The 21,081-nt window shown below is 38.8% G+C and overlaps 1 protein-coding gene across 8 annotated transcripts in view; it reads left to right on the top strand.

Moving 5' to 3' along the window:
- Positions 1–21,081, top strand: part of LOC126199299 (cleavage and polyadenylation specificity factor subunit 6) — a 181,654-nt gene that overhangs the window by 96,630 nt on the left and 63,943 nt on the right. For 3 of the 8 annotated variants that reach the window (XM_049936128.1, XM_049936129.1, XM_049936123.1), the window contains exons 6-7: positions 9,524–9,644; positions 13,869–13,985. In XM_049936128.1, the coding sequence (XP_049792085.1) occupies positions 9,524–9,644; positions 13,869–13,985 (238 nt within the window). The remainder of the gene's footprint in view (positions 1–9,523; positions 9,645–13,868; positions 13,986–21,081) is intronic. The other 5 variants (XM_049936130.1, XM_049936131.1, XM_049936132.1 and 2 more) reach the window with 3 other exon arrangements.

The raw sequence follows: 21,081 nt of genomic DNA, 5'->3' as shown, positions 1-21,081 counted from the left end.
CAAATAGTGAGTGAAGAAATAAAGCAAAATAGAATTATTTAGGCATTGTCAGCTTCAAGTAATCTGGGAATGTTGGGTCATCCTCTGCTGCTTCTTCTGTTTCTGCAATGGGTGTGTCAGTGCAGCTATTCTCGTAGTTCACGCAGATATTGGAACAGTTGAGGCCTGCTTTTTTGTATCCACAGTCGGGCTGACAGGTCTTCATGCCTTTACAAGAAATGTTTTAAAACTGCTTCAGGTGTAGGCGACTGTAGCATTGGTACTGGCTACAGACCACCTTTTGCTTTCTTTGGACCCCATTGCCCAGTATCTTCTTAACTTCCAAGACATTGTTGTACTTGAAAGAATACTCTCAGCTAGTTTTGCTGTGCTACAGCCTTGGTAGGAGTTTGGGACGCCAAATGTGTTATTGTTCTGTGTGCAGACCTAAGGTAACGTTTATGCCTCAATTTGTTCATTGACATGCCTCCCTTGTCAGTCAATTTGGACAGTGCAATGAAAAGGTATAAGGCCTGTGTTAGTTACAACTTCAGCATGTGTTGTAGGATTTTCAAGACTTTTGATGGTTGTAGTTAGAATAGGCTTTTTCTTGAGGGTTTGGAGAAACTTCTTTTTCCCTACTTTGCACAAAGCTGAAGTTACATCACATCCTCTCATGGCATGAGAAACAATATGTTGTCACTGGTGGATTGTTCTGGTTGACAGTGTGTAGAAAAAAGTGTTTTGTGAAACTATCCCTTTGCCTATTTTCAGATGATGTGCATTTGAATGTACACTCCAACGACCACCAATCATGATCACGAGAAAATGTACATCTTTGCCCACAACTACTGCAAACTTACGTTGTTGCATGAAATCCAATGCTATGGTTACAAGAAGTGTATCCTTATCCTCATGTGCCAGCTTTGTGTGAATGCCAGCTGCTGTAAAGTTGCCCTTCAATATTGAAATGAGACTGTTTTTGTTTTTAGATTGCCTAGGAATTTTTCGTTGAGCATGAAATCTACTGACATCTGTTTGCATGATCTTTTTGCTCACTCAGCATATTTAATGCTTTCTTGGGGGTAACCATCAAAGACTACAGCACTATCCTTGTACTTGGACTTAATAAACGAAACATAACTTTCACAAATTGACGAGATTGGTTTGCAAGGCACTGTGCAGCAAGTATCCTCCATCTATCTGTGCAGCTGGTGTGAAAGCTTTGTATAAAGCAGACTTAGTTTCTTTTCATCTAAAGGTGACAGTGGGTAAGGACACAGTTTGTGTTTTAAGAACTCTTGAAGTTCTTCATGAGGTTAATTAATAATTATGATTCTTCGAAAAATATTTGTAGGATTGGTGGGGATGGTTTAATCACTTATTTTGATTGCACAGCGGGTGGCAAAACTTTCTCCTTTCTGTAGAATTTAACAGTCTAAAAGTTGCCACCCACAATTCTATCAATTGGGTGAAATCCAGTGTCCTTGGCCACGTGACAGTTGATGGCGGTGTCTCCTACAATAGCAGGGGTAAGAGATAAGATGTTTGTGATGTGAGGAAAGGATAGTGTTGCATAAACCACTCCATAATTTTTTTTAAATCACTGGTATAATTTTAAATCTATGATTCCCTCATGTGCACGTGTTGTTCTGAACTAGTGAATGCTGCTTCACGCACCATCTCCATTTCCTCGCAAATATATTTTATTTATTTATTATTTATATATATTTTGGGGGGGGGGGGGAGTCATTCCTTACTCCACCTCCAGAAGGTACTTTTCTAATGCCACAGCCATGAGTTAGTTGAATCCCTACTAGGGACTGCTCAGTGGTCATGTCAGTCTGTGTTCCACACCAGAATTTTCTGCTCCTTTGTACTATGAACCTCCCATCCATGAGTTTCATATTCCTGGGTGCTCATTTTACCTTTCAAGCTGTGCATGTCTTGTAGGTAGAGGTGGCAACATCTGGCATACAAAAAGTGTCCACTAGCACGGAAGTACGGGAGCACTTGGTAGGTAACTTGGAGATGGAGGTTCCACTTCCCTGCTGTTTTAGCTTCAATGAATAGCTTAACAGGCATAACCATGTCAAAGTATTGAGTCAATAAATTCGAAGTAGCACCGCAGTTAGCTGGAGCAGTGCAGAAAACTTTGTTGCTGATTCCTCTACAATCTCTTTTTTTGTGTGCTAACAAAATCAGTGACCTGTCTCCATCACTTCTGCAAGTTTTCATTGAAGAGCTGGGGCTAAATCATTGTCTCAAAGATAATTTTTGCCAGGGTTACATGCGCTAATTCACATGTTCTAATGTCTCTAGAATAGGAATGTTCTGTCAGGATTTTCTCTGCCGAGTGCAGTGGGTATATTGAACAGCTCTTTCAACCAACTACCATCCATTAAGTAGCCTACAGCCTTCAAGAATGTCATTGGCACATGAATTCCATCTATTCTAATGATATTATCAAAATTGGTAGCTCCTTGATAGCAAGCTACAATAAATTTTGCCTTTGGACATAGAAGCTGGTCAAAGGTGCTTGTTGATTCATCGATTTGTGGAAATGTGTAAAGCTGTATATATGGTAATGTCATCAGATACTGGATTATTTATAAATGGCAGACAAGCAGCATAAGTTGTGTCAAAAGGAGACCACTCATGATTTGCTCTATGAAATCACTCCATCCTGGAACCTCGGGCACGTCTTCCCAATTACTATAAAGCCAAAGAGGGCGTGATAAAGCCAAATCAGATCTGCACCTGTGGTAGTATCGGGTGAAACAAATAGCTGTTGAGATCTTCAGTGTTGATATTCATTAAGTCAAGAGAACTTGCTTTCTCAAAGTGTTTTAAGGAAGCTATTCCCATCTCAGCAACTAGTTAAGCTGATATTGTTCTCTTTACTCGGACAGTTCTTTGATTTGGAGCAATAGCATTTCTAGGGGCTGTCAAATGTATTTTCCCAACTGCATGGAAATATTATATCCATTCAGTGTGTGTGTGTTAAAATCTACTTTGTCATGAACAAGTTGATGGAAAGTTGTTGGGTCTATTTGCAGCGATGGTCTCATGATTGCTGACACTTTGAGACAAAGAGCTTCGGAATAACAGATTTAGAATATCAAAGATGACACATCATCAATCTGTTTTCATGACCTGTACAGCAAAAAAATTTTTTTAGCACTTGTTGGTGTTCCCCCGCTTCTTCTTGTCTATTAGTGTTTCTAAGAAGACCTTGAGAACCTTTGGAACAAGGCATTCATTTTTGTCCCAGAAAAAGTCTGGAGGAGGATGGTCATCCATGGTATAATGCTGACAGTATTTCTTCAAGAATTACATCAGCTGTTGTCTCAACTGATTGAAGATGTTCGTCCTTTTCTGATGAATGTTTTTCGATGTACCATGCATCTGTCAAAATCTTATGACCAATAGTCTTAAGCATATTATTGTATTCTGTTTGATCTTTGATATGACAACAACTTCCCTCTATCACTCCAATAGAAGTTGCATACAGTTTTTTTTTAAAGGAATGTAGTTACACTCTATCTGAGTCAATAGCTCGTCAAATGAAAATTGACAGTCCTTCATATGTTTTTCATAAAAGTGAAAATGTCATTCACAGCTCCCTCGAGCTCTCCAGCATGAGGACCAGCCTTATTCTCCCCACCACCACCCATTCAACATTGGTTGTACTAGGACAGAGTTTTCTTTAAATATTTATTGTGGTATTGACAGTCAGCAGCCACCATGTCTGTTACCGGCTGGATCCTGTTAAGTCCTACACTGAAGTCATCACCATGTAGCTGCCTCTTTTGTAACTGTACCTATCATCTCTATCTTCGTCACCAGATGCACCAAATTATGTTTGTGAGAAGGCAGTCATTGTTGTGACCTTGCATAATATTCACAAATAATCTGTTCCACACACAAAATAATGTGTTTTGAAATAAAGGTAGTGAGAGGATGCTCTCAGTTTTCTTGAAGATGTGCTTTGTTCAGAAGCTTACTTCCGTGTGCAGCTATCATTGTTTCATTTATGTAACTTTTTGACATGAGAATTGTAGTCTAACAGATGTTTTACTTCTCCCCAAAACAGTATCTTTTGTATCATTTCTTTTTTTGCTGGAATCACATAATGTTTATACTCTGTTTCCTTCACTGCTTTCACTGCGCCCTCATTCAAATCTTTTTCACAAATAAAACACATACACTGGATATTACAATAGAATTGTCATGATATATCTCAACAAAAACGTGTGGAAAACACAACTTCATGCTATTGCAGAGAGAAACGTTGCGCTACCGTGGCAGTGAATGTAAACGAACTGGGGAACTGAAGACTGTAAGGTATGTAGGCATGAAGACCATGCCCCCCTCTCCCCCTCGCATGATCTAATACATGGGGGAATTCGAGGACACTAAGAAGAGCCTCCCTGGTTTACTAGGTAAAAGATAAGCGGCGGCAATTTGGAGTGGGGCGCAACCGTAAGTACAGAGAGAGACAGATTGGGGCACATTTGAGTTCGTGGCTGCAAAGGACACACTGAAGGGTTTCTTTTACAGTTTCCAGGTAAACACATTGAAAGATGAAATAATTTATTTCCCTGGTGTGGAAACTATACAACGTACAAAACAATGTTGGAGACATAAATCATAGGTAGTTTTCTCCTCTTTATTTTACTATAAAACCATGTAAATAGCATGCCTTGCAAGTCATAAGCTGAAAACCACAATTTTTTTTTTAATTTTTTTTTTTTTTTTTTTTTAATACTAATTCTCATGTATGCATTTTGTTGAACAGCTTCAGATTCATGTTCTGCAATTGGATCAGAACTTTCCACTTCAAGCATTTTTTGTGCAACATTTGACTGGACTACAGGAAGAGAGAGGGGTCGCCCATTCCCATGGCTGTTGTTGATGAAGTTGCTATAGCTATAGGCAACTGTGCAGCACATACCTGCAGTCAGTGCTCAAACTGTCATGGGAATTGACTCTCCGTGGTCAGCTATTCAAAAGGTTTTGGAGCACAGAGTGCGTACCAAATGAATCCCCAAGACAGGCTACAAATGCCATGACTTTGCTCTTTGTTTTTTGGCACATGGGAAAATGGATGGCACGTGGACGGGGAATATTCTTTGAATGGATGAGGCACATTTGACTTCACACAGTGCTGTGAATGCACAGAGCTGTCGCATATGGGATTCTACTCTACCACATGTTATGCAGGAACATCCACTGCACTCAGATTATGTGACTGTGTGGTGTGATTTCAGAAGCATATTAATTCACGATCCATTTTTTCTCTCTGCACATTATAAGGACCTCCTTGTGCAACACGTGATTCTAGCTTTGCAAGAATGCAACTGTGTCCACAATGCTACTTTCGTGCAAAATGGGGTGACACCACTTGGTGCTTGCCAGGTGAAAGCTCGTCTCACTTGCCAGCTCATGCGACGGACCCTTGAGAGCTCTGATGTCTGCTGGCCAGCTGCCCTGCAAGGAGCCGTGTGTGTTTCCCACCATAGGTTTGCTGCTATTTTTCTTGTGAAGCCTAGTTGGATTCCCTGCATACTATCTGCGCTGCCCAATCAGAAGTCCTGTTTGGCGACTGACGTCAGCCTACAGAGTGAGAACTCAAGACAAATGTTAGTTAAACCTTGAGACCAAACAGAACATCACGTGTCTGCTGACAGTCACGTGTTCCTTCTCAAATGATTGTAAAGGAACTATTCGGTAAAAAAGTCTATTCTTGCACATCTTGTAGCTTCATTTGTCAGCTTTATGAGGAATTGCCTATCATTATATTAAAGGTGAGATTTACTGTGATATTTTAGAATTAAGTAAGCTATTGCAAGAATTTCAGAAAGTGTGCAGTGAGGAATAGAGGTTGCTATGAATTTTCGTTTGGTGCATGTTAGCTCATATGTTGCTGCATATCAAATTTAGCTAACGTATTAAATTTTTCCTTGAACTTTGGAGGATATTATTGTCTCTTACCAGTCTCAAGAAAATGGATCGTATATAAAACGCTTCGTTCCAAACTCTCCTGCCAGCAAAACAGCCAGAATAAAATGTTCGTAAAATTCCTCGTATCTCGTAAACAGTTTCTGATGTTGGAAGATGATGATGGCAAATGTTGGTATGCAACGAGGAGAGCACTGAATCATATGATTAATATGCGAAACTTCCACATTTACCACAATATTCAAATCATTACAGATTTTTCAATAATGATGTAATATTTTTGCACCATCAATAGCTGTTGTAACAAGAATTATTGTGGGTGTGGAATAACATGTGAGGAAGTTTCACTTTATTTTTATACCACTAATGTTATTTTCATAAAATATTGACGTGTCTTTCCATCAGTTGGGTGTTTAATGATTCTATTGGCAAGTTTAACTGCATTAGAATGTTTGTGACATGAATATTTATGAATTCTGCTGTTTTGGCGAAAAAAGCAATTTGAATGTGGCAATAAGGAACCTTATGTATTACTCAAAACTCATCACTGATAACATGTCCCTGAAGAAAAATAAAGGTGGTGATAAAAAAATAAAAAAATAAATTACAACTTCCATTGAAATTTTGGCAAAATCCTATATGCCAGTGTGTTTTGAATGAATGATATCAACTTAAACTGGGCAACGGATTTTATTTCTGTACCTCGGTAATTAACCTGCCATTTTTTATTTCCCATCCCTATACAGAATGAGGGATCATACTTTTCACCACAAATATCTTTCGGTTTGTCAGATATATTGGTAATCTGTTTAGACCATTGTAGGTAGTTGGCTAGATTTTGCAAATTTAAATGTTTTCATATTTCTCAGATCATTGAGATACAGAAATGAAATTCTTTGGCCAGTGTGAATCCACGTCATTCATTATTAAACACGTGCTGGGGTATAGGATTCCATTAAAATTTTAACAGAAGCTGTGATTTATTTTCTCCAGACTTACCATAACCTTTATTTTTATTTAGAGAGACATTGTGTTTGGCAAGTTGTGAGTAATACGTTAAGTTCTCTTGTTGCCATGTTCAAATCTGCTTCTTTTGCCAAAACACAGCAGAGATCGTAAATGTTCGTGTCACTAACATTCTAAAGCAGTTGAAACTGCGACAGAATCATAAAACAGCAACTGATTGAAAAACATATCAATATTTTATGAAAATATCCATTATCTGTATAAAAAGAAAGCGAAACTTCCTCTCATATGGTTTTCTAAACCCACATTAATTCTCATTACAGCAGATATTGATGGTGCTAAACATTAGCATATTAATCGTACGACTAAATAATCTTCTCTTTGCATACTAACATTTGCCAAATTTGTGTTCTGATAACCCGCTGGTGGGCGAGTTAGTGACAAAGCACTTTTTATGCGATCCACTTTCCTCGTATTTCGTAAACAGTTTCTGATATTGGAAGAAGATGTTGCCAAATGTTGGTACGCAACGAGGAGAGCACTGAATCATATGATTAATATGCGAAACTTCCATATTTACCACAATATTCAAATCATTACAGACTTTTCAATAAATGATGTAATATTTTAGCACCACCAATAGCTGTTGTAACAAGAATTGTAATAGATAGGAAAAATTCAATACGTTAGCTAAATTTTATACACAGCAACATATGAGCTAACACGCAACAAACACAAATTCATAGCAACATCTATTTTTCATTGCAAACTTTCCGAAATTCTTGCAGTAGTTTACTTAATCCTAAAATATCACAGTAAATATCATCATTAACTAAACAATTGGCAGTTCTTCGTGAAGCTGATGAATGAAGCTATAAGATGTGTGAAAATCAATTTTACAATTGTTTGAGAAAGACTGCAGTTTGACTAATTCACGCGCCCTTCTGTTCACAGTGTCAAGCCAGCCAGCTAGGTCCTGCGCTGAATCGTACACTATGGGAGAGGTTCAGGGTGGCCGTGACACCTACCTGGTTGCCAGCAGCTATGAGCACTGGCTAGCAAAGTTTGAGAGAACCTTATTCTGTGTGAGATGGGCTTAAGGACCCGACCATCTCTAGGCTATTTCTAACTGTGTGGCCTTCCAGATCCCCTGACCTAAATCTATGTGGCTTTTGGTTGTGGGAATATCTGACAAGTTGTGTCTGTCAGGGATGTATCCGGACTCTTCCTTCTCTGAAGGATAGCATATGACGACATACCACTCTGATTACACTGGACATGCTGTGAGCAACTGTCGACAGTGCAGTGTCATGAATGCAGGGTGTTGCAGAGTTGAGAGACCATATTGAATACGTGTTGTAACTTGTGACCATAGCCTACTAACATGATAAAATCACTCTTATGTTTTTGATCAGTCCTCCCCCTTTTGCTGTACCCACACCACATTCTGACTGCTTATAGTGTCATATATTCACCTGGTGACAAAGTGAAACCCCCTCCCCAACCTCCCCCGGCATACTCTGTGAACGCACCAATTAATGAACATACCTACTGCTTTTGAGCATCCTGTGAGGTATACAGCCCACACACACTGCAGCTCTCTGAACACTGTTGATTTAATTATCATGTGGTGTAATTTACTGATCTTTACAAAAAATTGTAATAAGGTCACTATGAGAACTAATGTTATTAATTGTATATCAAAATGTCCTGCAAGAAACACTATTTCTTACAATTTTCTTCCTACTAAGAGTTCATATTTTTTAGTTAGTCATATAAACTTTATAAAAATTGTTAGCATTTTTTTTTTCGAGGCATTCACAGTCAAGTTATCTTAATTCAATGACTTGGACTTAGTCTCTCCGGCAGCTGGCTTGCTGGCAGCCAGGTTTTGTGTCAAAGACTGTACGTTAGTCTGTAATTAAGAAACTGATTACTCTTATCAGTTACAGCCATTAAGAAAGATAGATAGTTATTGTTGTCTACTCCTTAATGTCTCATTCAATAATATCAATCTGTTGTCAGCTGATTGAATTAATCAAGTTTTGAATAGAAGCAGTTTCTTATTTCTAGAGAATTCTTTAATTCTTGATACCATTTGTTGACTTTTACATATTACTCACAAAATTAAGAACATGTTTAGTTGTTTCATTAACGTAGGTGACACATTGAGCATGCTTCAGATACTGGACAAGGAAGTTACATTAGGGCATGTCAGGCTCAGTTAGTTTTATGCTAATATGTGTTTTAGGTTCCATTCCATCATGAGTCAGTGATTAGAGAGATTTAATATTGGTTAACAATGTTGCAAATTCTGGTAGGTGACATGATTGGTGTTTCTGAGCTAAACAAATTTTAAACTAGATCATGTGGTCGTAGGAGACTTGTTAAAAAAGAGTTTGAATGTTTTATCGGAACTTTTGACACAGTTTGACACATGTGGAGCAAAGAACAGAAATGGCTCCTATGTTTACAGGAATCGCTACATTATTGTGAAGGGCAATGGAAATAAAATGAAATATGCAACATAAAAAATAACTTACGGACAGAGCAGCACACGATTCGTGCTACCACATGATGATGTATTCAGTTAATCAGGTGCATTTTTTTTCAGCAGCCATTCCAAGGTCCCCCTCCAGGACAAGGTCCCCCTCGTGGCCCACCACCAGGAACAATGCAGCCAGATCCACGGGGACCGCCACCTCGCCCAGAATGGAACCGTCCACCAGGTCCTGGTTGGTTGTTAATGTCTTATCTACATGAAACAGAATCAAAGTTGTTAATTTTCTTATGTATTTGAAGGGTCTTACAGTAATCTATCTTTGTTAGCCATATATTTTATTTGTGAAGCACTCTGCAGTACATAACAGGGTTACTTAAACTTTGAACTGTTATTTGACATACTTACATAGTGCACTGTCACATCACCACTGCTAAGGCTCGGACATTGATGGCAGAAAACTGCAGGCTGATTATAATGAGAGGATTAATTTTGCACAGCAGAATTACTACTGGCTACACACTTACTTACCTGGATTTGAACTCTGTATGATCTCCAATTTGAAGAATTCTTGGTAGCCCCCATTACTGTCGGTGAGTTAGAACCAAACTACAGGATGATCCAAAACTCTGTTAACATTTGAAAATTGGGATACAATTTGATGCACTTGTTTGAAATGACACGGAGTTTCATTGAAACAAAAAAGTCCACAAAATGACCTTCAGATGACACTTCATACGATGCAAAAACAATAATTAGCATAACGGTTGTCTTTTAGCAAAGAGGATGGTATTTACGACAAATGATCAGTGGTTTGGTCGTCATTCATCAACAAAACCATTAATTGAGGGACAATTTTGTGAACAGCACTGCATAACAAATCAGTAAGTATAGTGAGAAATTGCCGTCGAATGTTGTCATTTAGCATCCCTAATGAGGTCGGACAGTAGTGGTAGACTTGAGATTTTTGGTAACCCCATAGCCAATAATCACACAGATTGGTGTTTCAGTTTTGGCTTGTACTGTCTGGCCCATGTCTCATCGAGTGTTAAGGTACAATGTAAGAAACCCTCTCCTTCGTGCTCATAGCGCTCAGAGTGCGCATGAGCAGTGTCGTAACACATCCATGTCTGCATTTCTGTCAAGTCACGCGGAACCCATCATGATAAAATTTTTCGCATGCACAGGCATTCCTTTAGGATGCAAATCACAATCGCTTGCACTAATCTGGTTTCGTGAGAAAGCTCACGAATTGTGTGGTGTCGATCACTTTCCACTAACGTAGCAACAGCATGCACTTTAGGAACGCTAGGATGACCTCCCCGATGCATGTCTGGCACAGTTTGCTGACCTTTATTGAAGGCTTTTACCCATTGTGCCGTTGTTCTGTACGGCAATGCTAATTCCTCGCACGCCTCTTGAAGACCTTGATGACACTGTCATGCTGTAAGAACTCTGGCACATTCAGTCTTGATCCAACTCCGTTGTTCCTGTTTCGAAAACATAATGACACCATTATGTTAGACTGCTTGCTCAAAAGTGACAGTTTTTCCCTAGATTGTGCATAAGCCAGTGACGTGGGACGGGCGAGTCCATCTCCTCGGAGGTAAGGTAGGTATGTCAACAACGTGTGCTATCAGCGACAATAATAATTGCATAGTGTCTCCACAGCAGGGTTCCAAGCTATGTACATCAAAACAAAAAGTACACTTTCATTCAAATTTATTTACAAGTCACAAAACAAAAAATTTTCACTGTGTGATATCTTTTGAACTCTTTGGGGTGGACTGTTTCCATCGCCATTTCACTCGGAATTGTTTACAAATGAATCACTATTTCCCTCAAATTGAGGGTCACTCTCATTTTCACTTAGACATTCCTCAGAAAGAACTGTATGAAGAACTAGACATTTCATGTCCACTAACTTGAACACAATAATTACTACAATGTTTCACTCAACATAACTGCTGAAGTTCGACAAAGAGTTAACACAGGCTTCCCTAGAGGTCAGTACTATACAGTATTGATGCCTAGCACAGTCAGATTCGAAAACGGAGCTTGTGAGGAATGAAAAATGGTGTTGAACGAGACATGGCATTGGAGTGGAAAATAAAATTTGCAGTATCGAGCACCACTCTCCACAGGGGTGGAAAGGGTTACGTTTCTATCTTGTTTCTTCAGCTTTAATCTACATTTCAAAATTAATAAACTTTGATCAAAGTCTAGTCTGTTTAAAGCGGTGTTTTGTAGTTTTAAACCTTTTCCCATTGCGTAATCTATTTGAAACCTTCTGATGTCTGTAGGCCTTTCCACGCATACGACCTTCTCTCGCGATTTCTACATTGTTTCCTGTCGTTAAATTGTGCTCTGTGGAAAGTACTACCAGCTAGCCTCCCTTCTTATTCCTTTTTCCACTGTAATATTCTAGTCCCAGACCACAATCGGTTTCTCTCCCATAATAAGCTGATTTTTTTTATTTTTATTTTTTTTTTTTACAATGTTGGGAAAGATAGATTGCTGCCTGCAGTAAATAAGGCACATTTAAGTTGCAGACAGGCACAATTAAGACACACTTATTTGTTGGCTGTATACTCCTTGTAACCCAAAGCCAAAAGAAAGAAATAAGGAAAAGGCACTTACATAAAGATTTTAGCCACAGCCTTCATCAGCAGGAGAGAAACACACTCCTCATACCTATAAGGAAGCACACCTCATGCGCACATGATGGTCAACTCCAGCAACTCAGGCTGGAATGCCATTCCAGCAGGCAATTGGTTAACTTCAGCACAGTGGCCATGAGAAGCGTAAAATATGTACTGATAACTCTGAAACATGCACATAGTAACCTAATTAAATCCTCATCTGGGTACGGATATGTCTGAGCTGCCTACACACATTCTGAAGGTGCTTCAGCAGTAAACAGTGCATTTCTGCACTCAATCCCTTACATTGGTATTGGTGAAGCAACATTCAGGTACTGTCACCCATCATTAGAATGCTGCCTCACTAACATCTGTGAATAATGATTGAGTACAGAAATGCACTTATGTTGCTAATCAACTTAAGAATATATATGGGCAGCTCATAGGTTTGTACTTAGACATTGTGGGCCTTCAGAATTATCTGCATGTACAGATCACTAGGAAACATCAAGATTGTGAGAGGCTTAAAATCCTTAGTCTGATTATTACAGTAAGAAAAGACTTTACTTAATTTTATAAAATTGTGCAATCACAAGAAAGACACTGTACATTGTCAGACAGCAGTAGGTTGAACAGAGAGATGGGTGTTAGTGGACATATTATTTTGGCATATCAGTGAGGTGCAGGAAGCATGCTGTCATGTATCAGAACTGATTCATTTGAGTTATCCCATTGAATGACCTCTTCTCTCTTTTCATCCTACTGATGAATTAGCTGCAGTTAGATATCAGGGCCTGACAAAAATAGCACTCCTGTATTGCCTACGAACGTCTCCAGATGCTTAGATTCTTGGCCTGATTCTGGTCACAGGCTCTATTAATATGTAAGAAGTCACATTTATGTTAGTATTTAACTTGAGCAACTCTTTTAGTTAAATGTGGTGAAACTCGTACATTTTTGAAGTGCCTGTTTACATAGTTCCGGAGAAGGAATATCGATGATGAATTCCCATTCTGTTATTTCCAGTGAGTGTTTCCTTGGTCAGCCTGTTGCCTTAAACTTCTTTTTAGGGCATTTTTTCTTTGTTCTTCCTTGGTCCATCCTCTTTACATGTCTGATTAGTACATATATTTTGAAAACATTGAGAAAAATATGTTTGAATTACACAATGTACTCAAATGTTGGAAAACAGAAAATTTTTTGTTTAACTGTGATTTCTGGCACTTATTTAAAATTTAAAGTATTATAAATTATTTCTTGATTAGTTTCTAGCATTTGACTGGAATCACTCATTATTGTTATTATTATTATGTGCCAGTTCAAAACTGCAGAAACTTGCAGTTAGCAAATTTTGCAGCATAGACTATGTCTGCAAGCTGCAATAAATGCAGTAAAAAGCACATTTGCATTTATGTTTCTTTTGATTGTCAAATAAGGATCGGCCTGATCTTTGACACATTTTGGGATGACTACTGGGAAACATGTCTTGCAAATGAATTCATTGTTTTAGTGATGTTCTATGCATTCTGAAAGATACAATGAAATGACGATACAGGTTCCTGACTCACCAAGTATCTTTCTAGTGCATTTTTGTCATGATGGTGACACTATTTTTAAAGCCTTAAGGTTTCAGAATTTAAAAATATTTTTAATCTGTGGATCTTTTTGGACACACAATTGTTTCGTCTTCATATGTTTTATTCATTTGTCAGCACATATGGTCCTAAGTTTGTGAGAAACTGGCATGCTCATGTTCTGTACACCTGCATTATATGTTTTTCTTGTGTAAACATTATCAAATGTTCCTTTGCTTACAGGTATTCACCACCACCCAGGTCCGGGATTCCCACCCCATAGTCAGCCCCCACCGATGCAAGGCCCACCTCCTGGACAAGGACCACCGCCAAGAGGCCCACCACCGGGTCAGATGGGAGGTACACACATACACGCACACAAATCCATGCACACACTCTCTTTGCATTGGCAGTTGAATATCAGATATATGACAGTTGTCTTTGAAATTACATTATTTGGTTAAACCGTGTTGTCATCTGTATAGTAGTAGTTATTATGTTACAATCATGTTAACTTTTCTTCTGCGCCGTTAGAATCAAATGATTGTGGCTCTACTTGAAAGATTTTTTTAAAATACTGTATATTTAATCTTGGTTGATTTATTGCCCTTGTTGTTATAATTTTATACAAATTAAAACAAAATAATACGCGTTCTGGGGAGAGTGACACCCTCTGGGTCTGTTATGTGACATTCGATACCCATTACTGCATAAAGACCTTCTAGATTTTTCCATTAAGTACAATGTGTAGCGACACCCATCAGTTTTGCCTATGCATTGATTTTTTTCGTTATCTCTTAGAATTCAGTAAAGAACCTCTTGTTCCATCTACCATGTATTTGCCTGGCTACATGGCCTTTCCATCTCCGTATAATTGCCGGCCGCGGTGGTCTAGCGGTTCTGGCGCTGCAGTCCGGAACCGCGGGACTGCTACGGTCGCAGGTTCGAATCCTGCCTCGGGCATGGGTGTGTGTGATGTCCTTAGGTTAGTTAGGTTTAAGTAGTTCTAAGTTCTAGGGGACTTATGACCTAAGATGTTGAGTCCCATAGTGCTCAGAGCCATTTGAACCATTTTTCTCCGTATAATTTAATAGTCGTAATTAAATCAACGATTCCAATCTGTTCCCTGATCTAATTTTTGTTTTGTTTTTGTTTGTTATTCCTGATTTAGAATAAAAAAATGAATGACAGCAGAGTAGTGGGGGTGTGTCAGTGTTGTCAGTTCAAAGTTAACTGTGCATGCAGTATGGCTGTAAGTGTACAGCTGTTCCAGCAACAGCTTTTTGGCTCTGTATCAAACACATTTGCAGTTTCCCCCATTGATGTCCACTATGAAGTGTGGTTTGCAGGATCACAACTACCGTACCACTTTTAAGAATGCCCCGTGCTAATAGTGCGATACCACTTTCATGGGCATGCACTGTTCATTAAAGTAATCAGTGTTATCAATTTTTTTTTAGTTGTATTTTATGTACAGTAGTAATTCTCAGACAGATCTGCATCATTCTTGTGAGAGTAGCAACTAATCACATGAAAATACACTGATTCATGTAATGTCCCATAGTATGTCACACTTATGCAGATAGTGGAACGAGTTGTTTCAGAAAAAGTTCATCCAGTCAAAATGTTTATCACAAAGCATGACTGTAATGCAAGAAACACATGAATTTGCAGCAGAAGGTGAGCACTACTCAACGAAGAACATTCTCCAATTGGTTGGTGCTGTGGTAACTGTCCTGTAAATAACTTCCTGGTCTATCACTTCCTTATTTTGATAAAAGTATAGCAAGTTTAATTTCCATTCATAATATGGCACTACCTGTAAACTTTCAGGCACATCGGAAGACATTGCGAAAGCTTTTATAGTCAAATTAAAGTTGCTTTGTAGTTTACACTTCACTTTTTGGAGCTGGTTTCCTCCAACCAGAGCCTCCAGTGCCATGTCCAAACTTTCTCAACATTTTGTCAGTTTGCTTCCAGTTCCTCGCCCGGCCTTCTTTCCTGATGTGTTTGGATCCTGAATACTGGATCTGCCATTTTTCACACAATATTGTGGAGGCTGCAATTCATCATTGCGACTGGGGGTTACCAGATTCATAATGCAGCATAGTGGTGTAATGCAATGGTTAGCATATAAAACTGATGTGAGGCTTTACATTCAAATCTTTAGTGCAGAGAAAATCTATTATTTCTAAACGTAATCCAAAGACACTTATGGTTATTTTTGTTTCAGTTTCATTTTCCAATTGACCTTTCTATTTGCTGTTATTTTTCTTCCTATCATTCTTTTTTTGTGGTTGGAATCTGGCTTTACCACCAGTAATTTGGAGCCAAATGTCAACGATGTCTGCTCATCAGTTGGTAACAACAGCCCGTGTAGTCAATGTGAGGATAATTTCATTTAATGAATGGCAGCAACAAATTGCAGTTTTCTTTTACCGCTGAAACTGAAATTTTTCTGCTGATAGAGATTAATTTTAATCACTGTGAACAAAGTGATCGTGATTTTTGTTCTGCCACAGATTGTTCACTGCTGTTGTCTCAAATATCTTGCACATCACGAGTTTGTGGTTAGATTAGAACACGAGTTTAAATTCAGGGCTATCAAACTAGTTGGCTTCTGCGACCAGTCGTGGGTCACTTAAAACCAACTGTTGACGCAGCATCTTGCGTTTCCGTTTCACCTCGCAGCGGCCACTCCCAACATTGGTCTACGTTCACAGTCCAGCATATGTGAAGAGAGAGACTGTGTTCGTATGTTGCTTATAACTTATGAGAAGCCAGCAGTGGATGTGGCAACGTTGTAGTGGCAGGTGACGTATTTCAGTTGTCAAGTACTTTTAATTGGACTGAAGTGTCTCGAGTGCACTCCTGGCTATTTTTACCCACTGTTTTATTTCTTCTGCTCCCCACAAGGTCATTGCCTTTAGCTGCTCTAAATACATCGACTCATCAACTGTACCGGTTTGCAAAACTTCAGAACAAAAATAGTTTTGCATGATGTGTCACTGCCAAGTAACATAGCTTGATGAAACTTGAACTGTACATAGTATGAATTGCTGCAGAACACTGAAAGAAATACGCAATGATTGGGCAGAAACGGCACTTATTCAAAGACAATAATTAGATTTAAGTCGCCATGATTCATGATGGTCACCGGGTCATTAAAACAGGCAGGCCATTGTTCTTTTAATAGCGTTTGAGATCACCATGGATGGCAGTGCATGATCTGCAACATGCTCCCATGTTAACCATAAGACAAGTAAGGAGTTCTTGTGGTAGAGCATTACATTGCTCCACCATCTTGGTGAAGCACTGTTGGATGATCATTAGTTCAAGTGGATGTGCTGCAATACATCTCCCAAACTCATCCCTCACGTGCTCAGTGGAGTTGAAGTTCAGAGGAATGGGCAGGCCAGTCCAGTCCATTTTGCAAATATCCTCTTGTTACGAGAGCTCCTCCAACAGTGCTGTTCGATACTGTTGTGCAATATCATCGATAAAAGTGATGTTTGGGCTAATAGCATCTCTGAAAAGGTGCACATGGAGAATGATTACAGTTTTACTCTTAACAGTTACTGAGTGTGCAATTTTCGAAGACCTGGAAGTCAGTAAGCCCATTATGCCTTCCCACACCATAACACATGGACCACTGTAACGATCATGTTTGACAATATTCCTGGATGCGTTAAGTTTCCCACTTCTGCCCATATGAAGGTATGTCAAGTGTTGTTTAACATGGTTGTATTGGTGGTACAGGTGTTCTGGTGTAGAGAGACATGATGTTGCATGAGCACAGTGACCTCCAAATCTTTGAACACAATACGCTAACAGAAGTATCATTGTGACACTGTACTAATTCCCCATGCTCGTCTTTTCAGGGGGTGCTTTTGTCCCTGACTTCAATTTTGTGGATGATTTTGTTCAGTAGCATTGAACAGCGCTGGTGGAGGAGCTCTTGCATCGAGAGGATATTTGACTAATGGGGTGGCCCATCTAGTATGTGTGTGGGATGTGTTTGAGAGATGTATTGGAGCACGCACCAATGATCATCCAACAGTGGTGACCCACACTGGTAAAGGAATGGAATGCCCTACCACAAGAACTCCTTACCAGTTTTATGGTCAGCATGGGAGCATGTTTCAGAACGTGTGTTACTGTCTGTTATGATCTCAACCCTATAAGAGAACCATGGCGTGCCTTTTGTAATGTCCAGGGAATCATCATGAATCACAGTGACTTCAGTGGAATTATTGTCTTTGAATAAATGTCATTTTTATTCGTCTCATTGGGTATTTCTTTCATTTACCTTCTGTACTCTACTGTAGCGTTCATTCTACATATGGTGCAGATTTCATCAAGCTATGTTAATAGGCTGTGACATATCATGCAAAAGCAATTTTTGTTCTGGAGGTTTGCAGACCAGTGTAATTTTGGAAGATCATTGTCAGTTTGTGCTATTTTTGGTTTGTTAATTATATGTTGTTAGTCTTACTGCAATTAATTTTCATGCCTACTTTTTAACTCGTACATCAAAGTTCTTACATTTGTTTCTAAAGTTTTTCTGCACTACAAGCAAAAGAGAATGCGATTTAGCTATATTATATCAACCAGAATTCTTCATTTTCTCAGTTGAGGGGAGTGAAAAAATTCATTGAGTGCTAAGAATATATTTGGAAATATGGAAACTCCTTACCTGACACCTTTTTCAATTTAAAATTTGTTACTGCCCAAATGAGGCCTAATGAGATTTACATATATATTCTTCATTTTTCAAAGGTTATTAATACAGATTTCATTGAAACATGACGTGAAAAACTTTGCCAGGAATATATGAATTCCAGGCAATGTGGCCATTTGTACACATAGTTCAGTTGTGTAATCTACCGTATTTACTCGAATCTAAGCCGCACTCGAATCTAAGCCGCACCTAAAAAATGAGACTCGAAATGAAGGAAAAAATTTTCCCGAATCCAAGCCGCACCTGAAATTTGCGACTCGAAATTCAAGGGGAGAGAAAAGTTTTAGGCCGCACCTCCATATCGAAACAAAGTTGGTCCATTGTAATAGGAGACACAATTTACATCGAATGAATGACAATACAGCGACAGTAGTTTGGTTCAAGTCGTAAGCTTAGCAGTTAAGCTTTACCAGGTAGCCATTGCTATGCGTCATGCGCTCCATCCGTATTTATATGAGTACCCTTCCTTTTTCACGTGCTCCGTCTGGTTTGAATCGATTGCTTATTTTGCTTTGATCTGATAAGTGCCGTTTTCTTTGTTATAGGTGTTTACGTCACTCTAAGCTGAAAATGCATTACCGTACTGTTTCATGCATTGTTTGTCGCATTCTGATAGTGCGTGTTTACGGCCTGTCGCCGCTTGCGGCACGGCTTGCTTTTGTGCACGCTACCGCCGCTTACAATTTAAAAAAAAGAGAGAGAGAGAGGAATCGTCTCATTAGCGAAACAATGGCAAGAGACTGCTATTTGTTGTTACTTACACTGCAGCTTTCTTTGATAATGATCAACAAGAACCAAATAATAGACTGCGTATGATAGAACATGTTCTGAACGAGGGTTAGGCGAAAATTTTTCTCCGTTTGAAAATCTTTGCGGCCGCTTCTTTAGTACATCAAATTCTGCACAGAAATTAGAGTCATCTTAGATTTAAAAATCTAGTCAGTTGCTGTGCTTCATTTCTGACTGTATCACTATTAGCCATAAGAATAATACGAATATAAACATGACACGATACGTATATTCTTCCGCGTTTGCTGTTGTCTCACTCTAGTTTCGTAGTTTATTAGGCAGACAGGATTTAAATGAGATAGCAGCAAACGCGAAAGAATACATGGCAAAATGTTTATATTTGTATTATTCTTATGGTGAAGAGAATACTGCATGTGATTCACATTTCATCAGGTTCCTATTAGCAACGATCTCTTCTCACAGGTAGGAAAAAATTCAGAACGTAGAGTTGGCCATATTGACAAATATCCTAAACAGTCTTGCTAGTCGGATTTTTGTAGTACATTGAAATTCTGCTACATTCGAAGATGAACAATACGGAATTTGTATTTACTTCATTGGATAATGTATGAAAATGCAGTGGTCGAAACTCGGGGCGGAGAAAAAAAAGCTCGTCTTGCACCTTTCTTTTTTTTTTTTAATTTATTTACTGGCGCAGAGGTTTTGGCGCCAGTATTTATCTTTGTGCCTACAAAGCATGCCTGTGTAGCGCTACATATATTCGACAGCAGAAGTTGGTTGTAGTGGCACCTACCAACATTTTTCAGAACTTCCGCTTGCTTTGCACTCGATTCTAAGCCGCAGGCGGTTTTTTGGATTACAAAAACCGGAAAAAAAGTGCGGCTTAGATTCGAGTAAATATGGTAGTTTGACATAGAAATAATACTGATATGCAAATTATTGGTTGCGCTGTATTTGTTTCTAAATTTAGTTTTTTTTTCTTCTCCTAATTTTTTTTTCCTGATTTTTTTTCTTTTCCTATTTTTTCTTTTCCTAATTTTTTTCTTTTCCTAATTTTTTTCTTTTCCTAATTTTTTTCTTTTCCTAATTTTTTTCTTTTTTTCTTTTCCTAATTTTTTTCTTTTTTTCTTTTCCTAATTTTTTTCTTTTTTTCTTTTCCTAATTTTTTTCTTTTCCTAATTTTTTTCTTTTTTTCCTTTTCCTAATTTTTTCTTTTTTTTCTTTTCCTAATTTTTTTCTTTTTTTTTTCTTTTCCTAATTTTTTTCTTTTTTTTTTCTTTTCCTAATTTTTTTCTTTTCCTAATTTTTTTTCTTCGTGTGTTTAATTCCAATATTTTTATTTCACTAAATTTATGTTAATACTACAAGATTCTACTATTACACTGAAGAGCCAGAGAAACTGGTACACTTGCCTGATAATCGTGTACGGCCCCTGCAGGCACTCAGAAGTGCCACAACATGACGTGACATGGACTCAACTAATGTCTGAAGTAGTGCTGGAGGAGGGAATTGACACCGTGGACCCTGTCCGCAGCTCGTGGTCTAGTGGCTAGCATTGCTGCCTCTGGATCACGGGGTCCTCAACTCACTTCCCGGCTGGGTTGGGGATTTTCTCTGCACAGGGACTGGGTGTTTGTGTCGTTGTCGTCATCATCATCAGTGACAGTGGCTAGATTGAACTGTGTAAAAAATTGGACTGTGAAAAAATTGGGACTCAGTACAGGTGCTGATTAGCGTGCAGTTGAGTGCCCCACAAACTGAACATCGATGACGTTAACCATGAATCCTGCAGGGATGTTCATAAATCCGTAAGAGTATGAGGGGAAGGAGATCTCTTCTGAACAGCACGTTGCAAAGCATCCCAGATATGCTCAATAATGTTTATGTCTGGGGAGTTCTGCGGCCAGTGGACATGTTTAAACTCAGAAGAGTGTTCCTGAAGCCACTGTGTAGCAATTCTGGATG

This window comes from Schistocerca nitens, chromosome 8 (assembly GCF_023898315.1).
Source record: "Schistocerca nitens isolate TAMUIC-IGC-003100 chromosome 8, iqSchNite1.1, whole genome shotgun sequence".
Taxonomy (NCBI): domain Eukaryota; kingdom Metazoa; phylum Arthropoda; class Insecta; order Orthoptera; family Acrididae; genus Schistocerca; species Schistocerca nitens.
The sequence above is the reverse complement of the archived record's forward strand: the minus strand, read 5'-3'. Positions and strand labels throughout refer to the sequence as shown.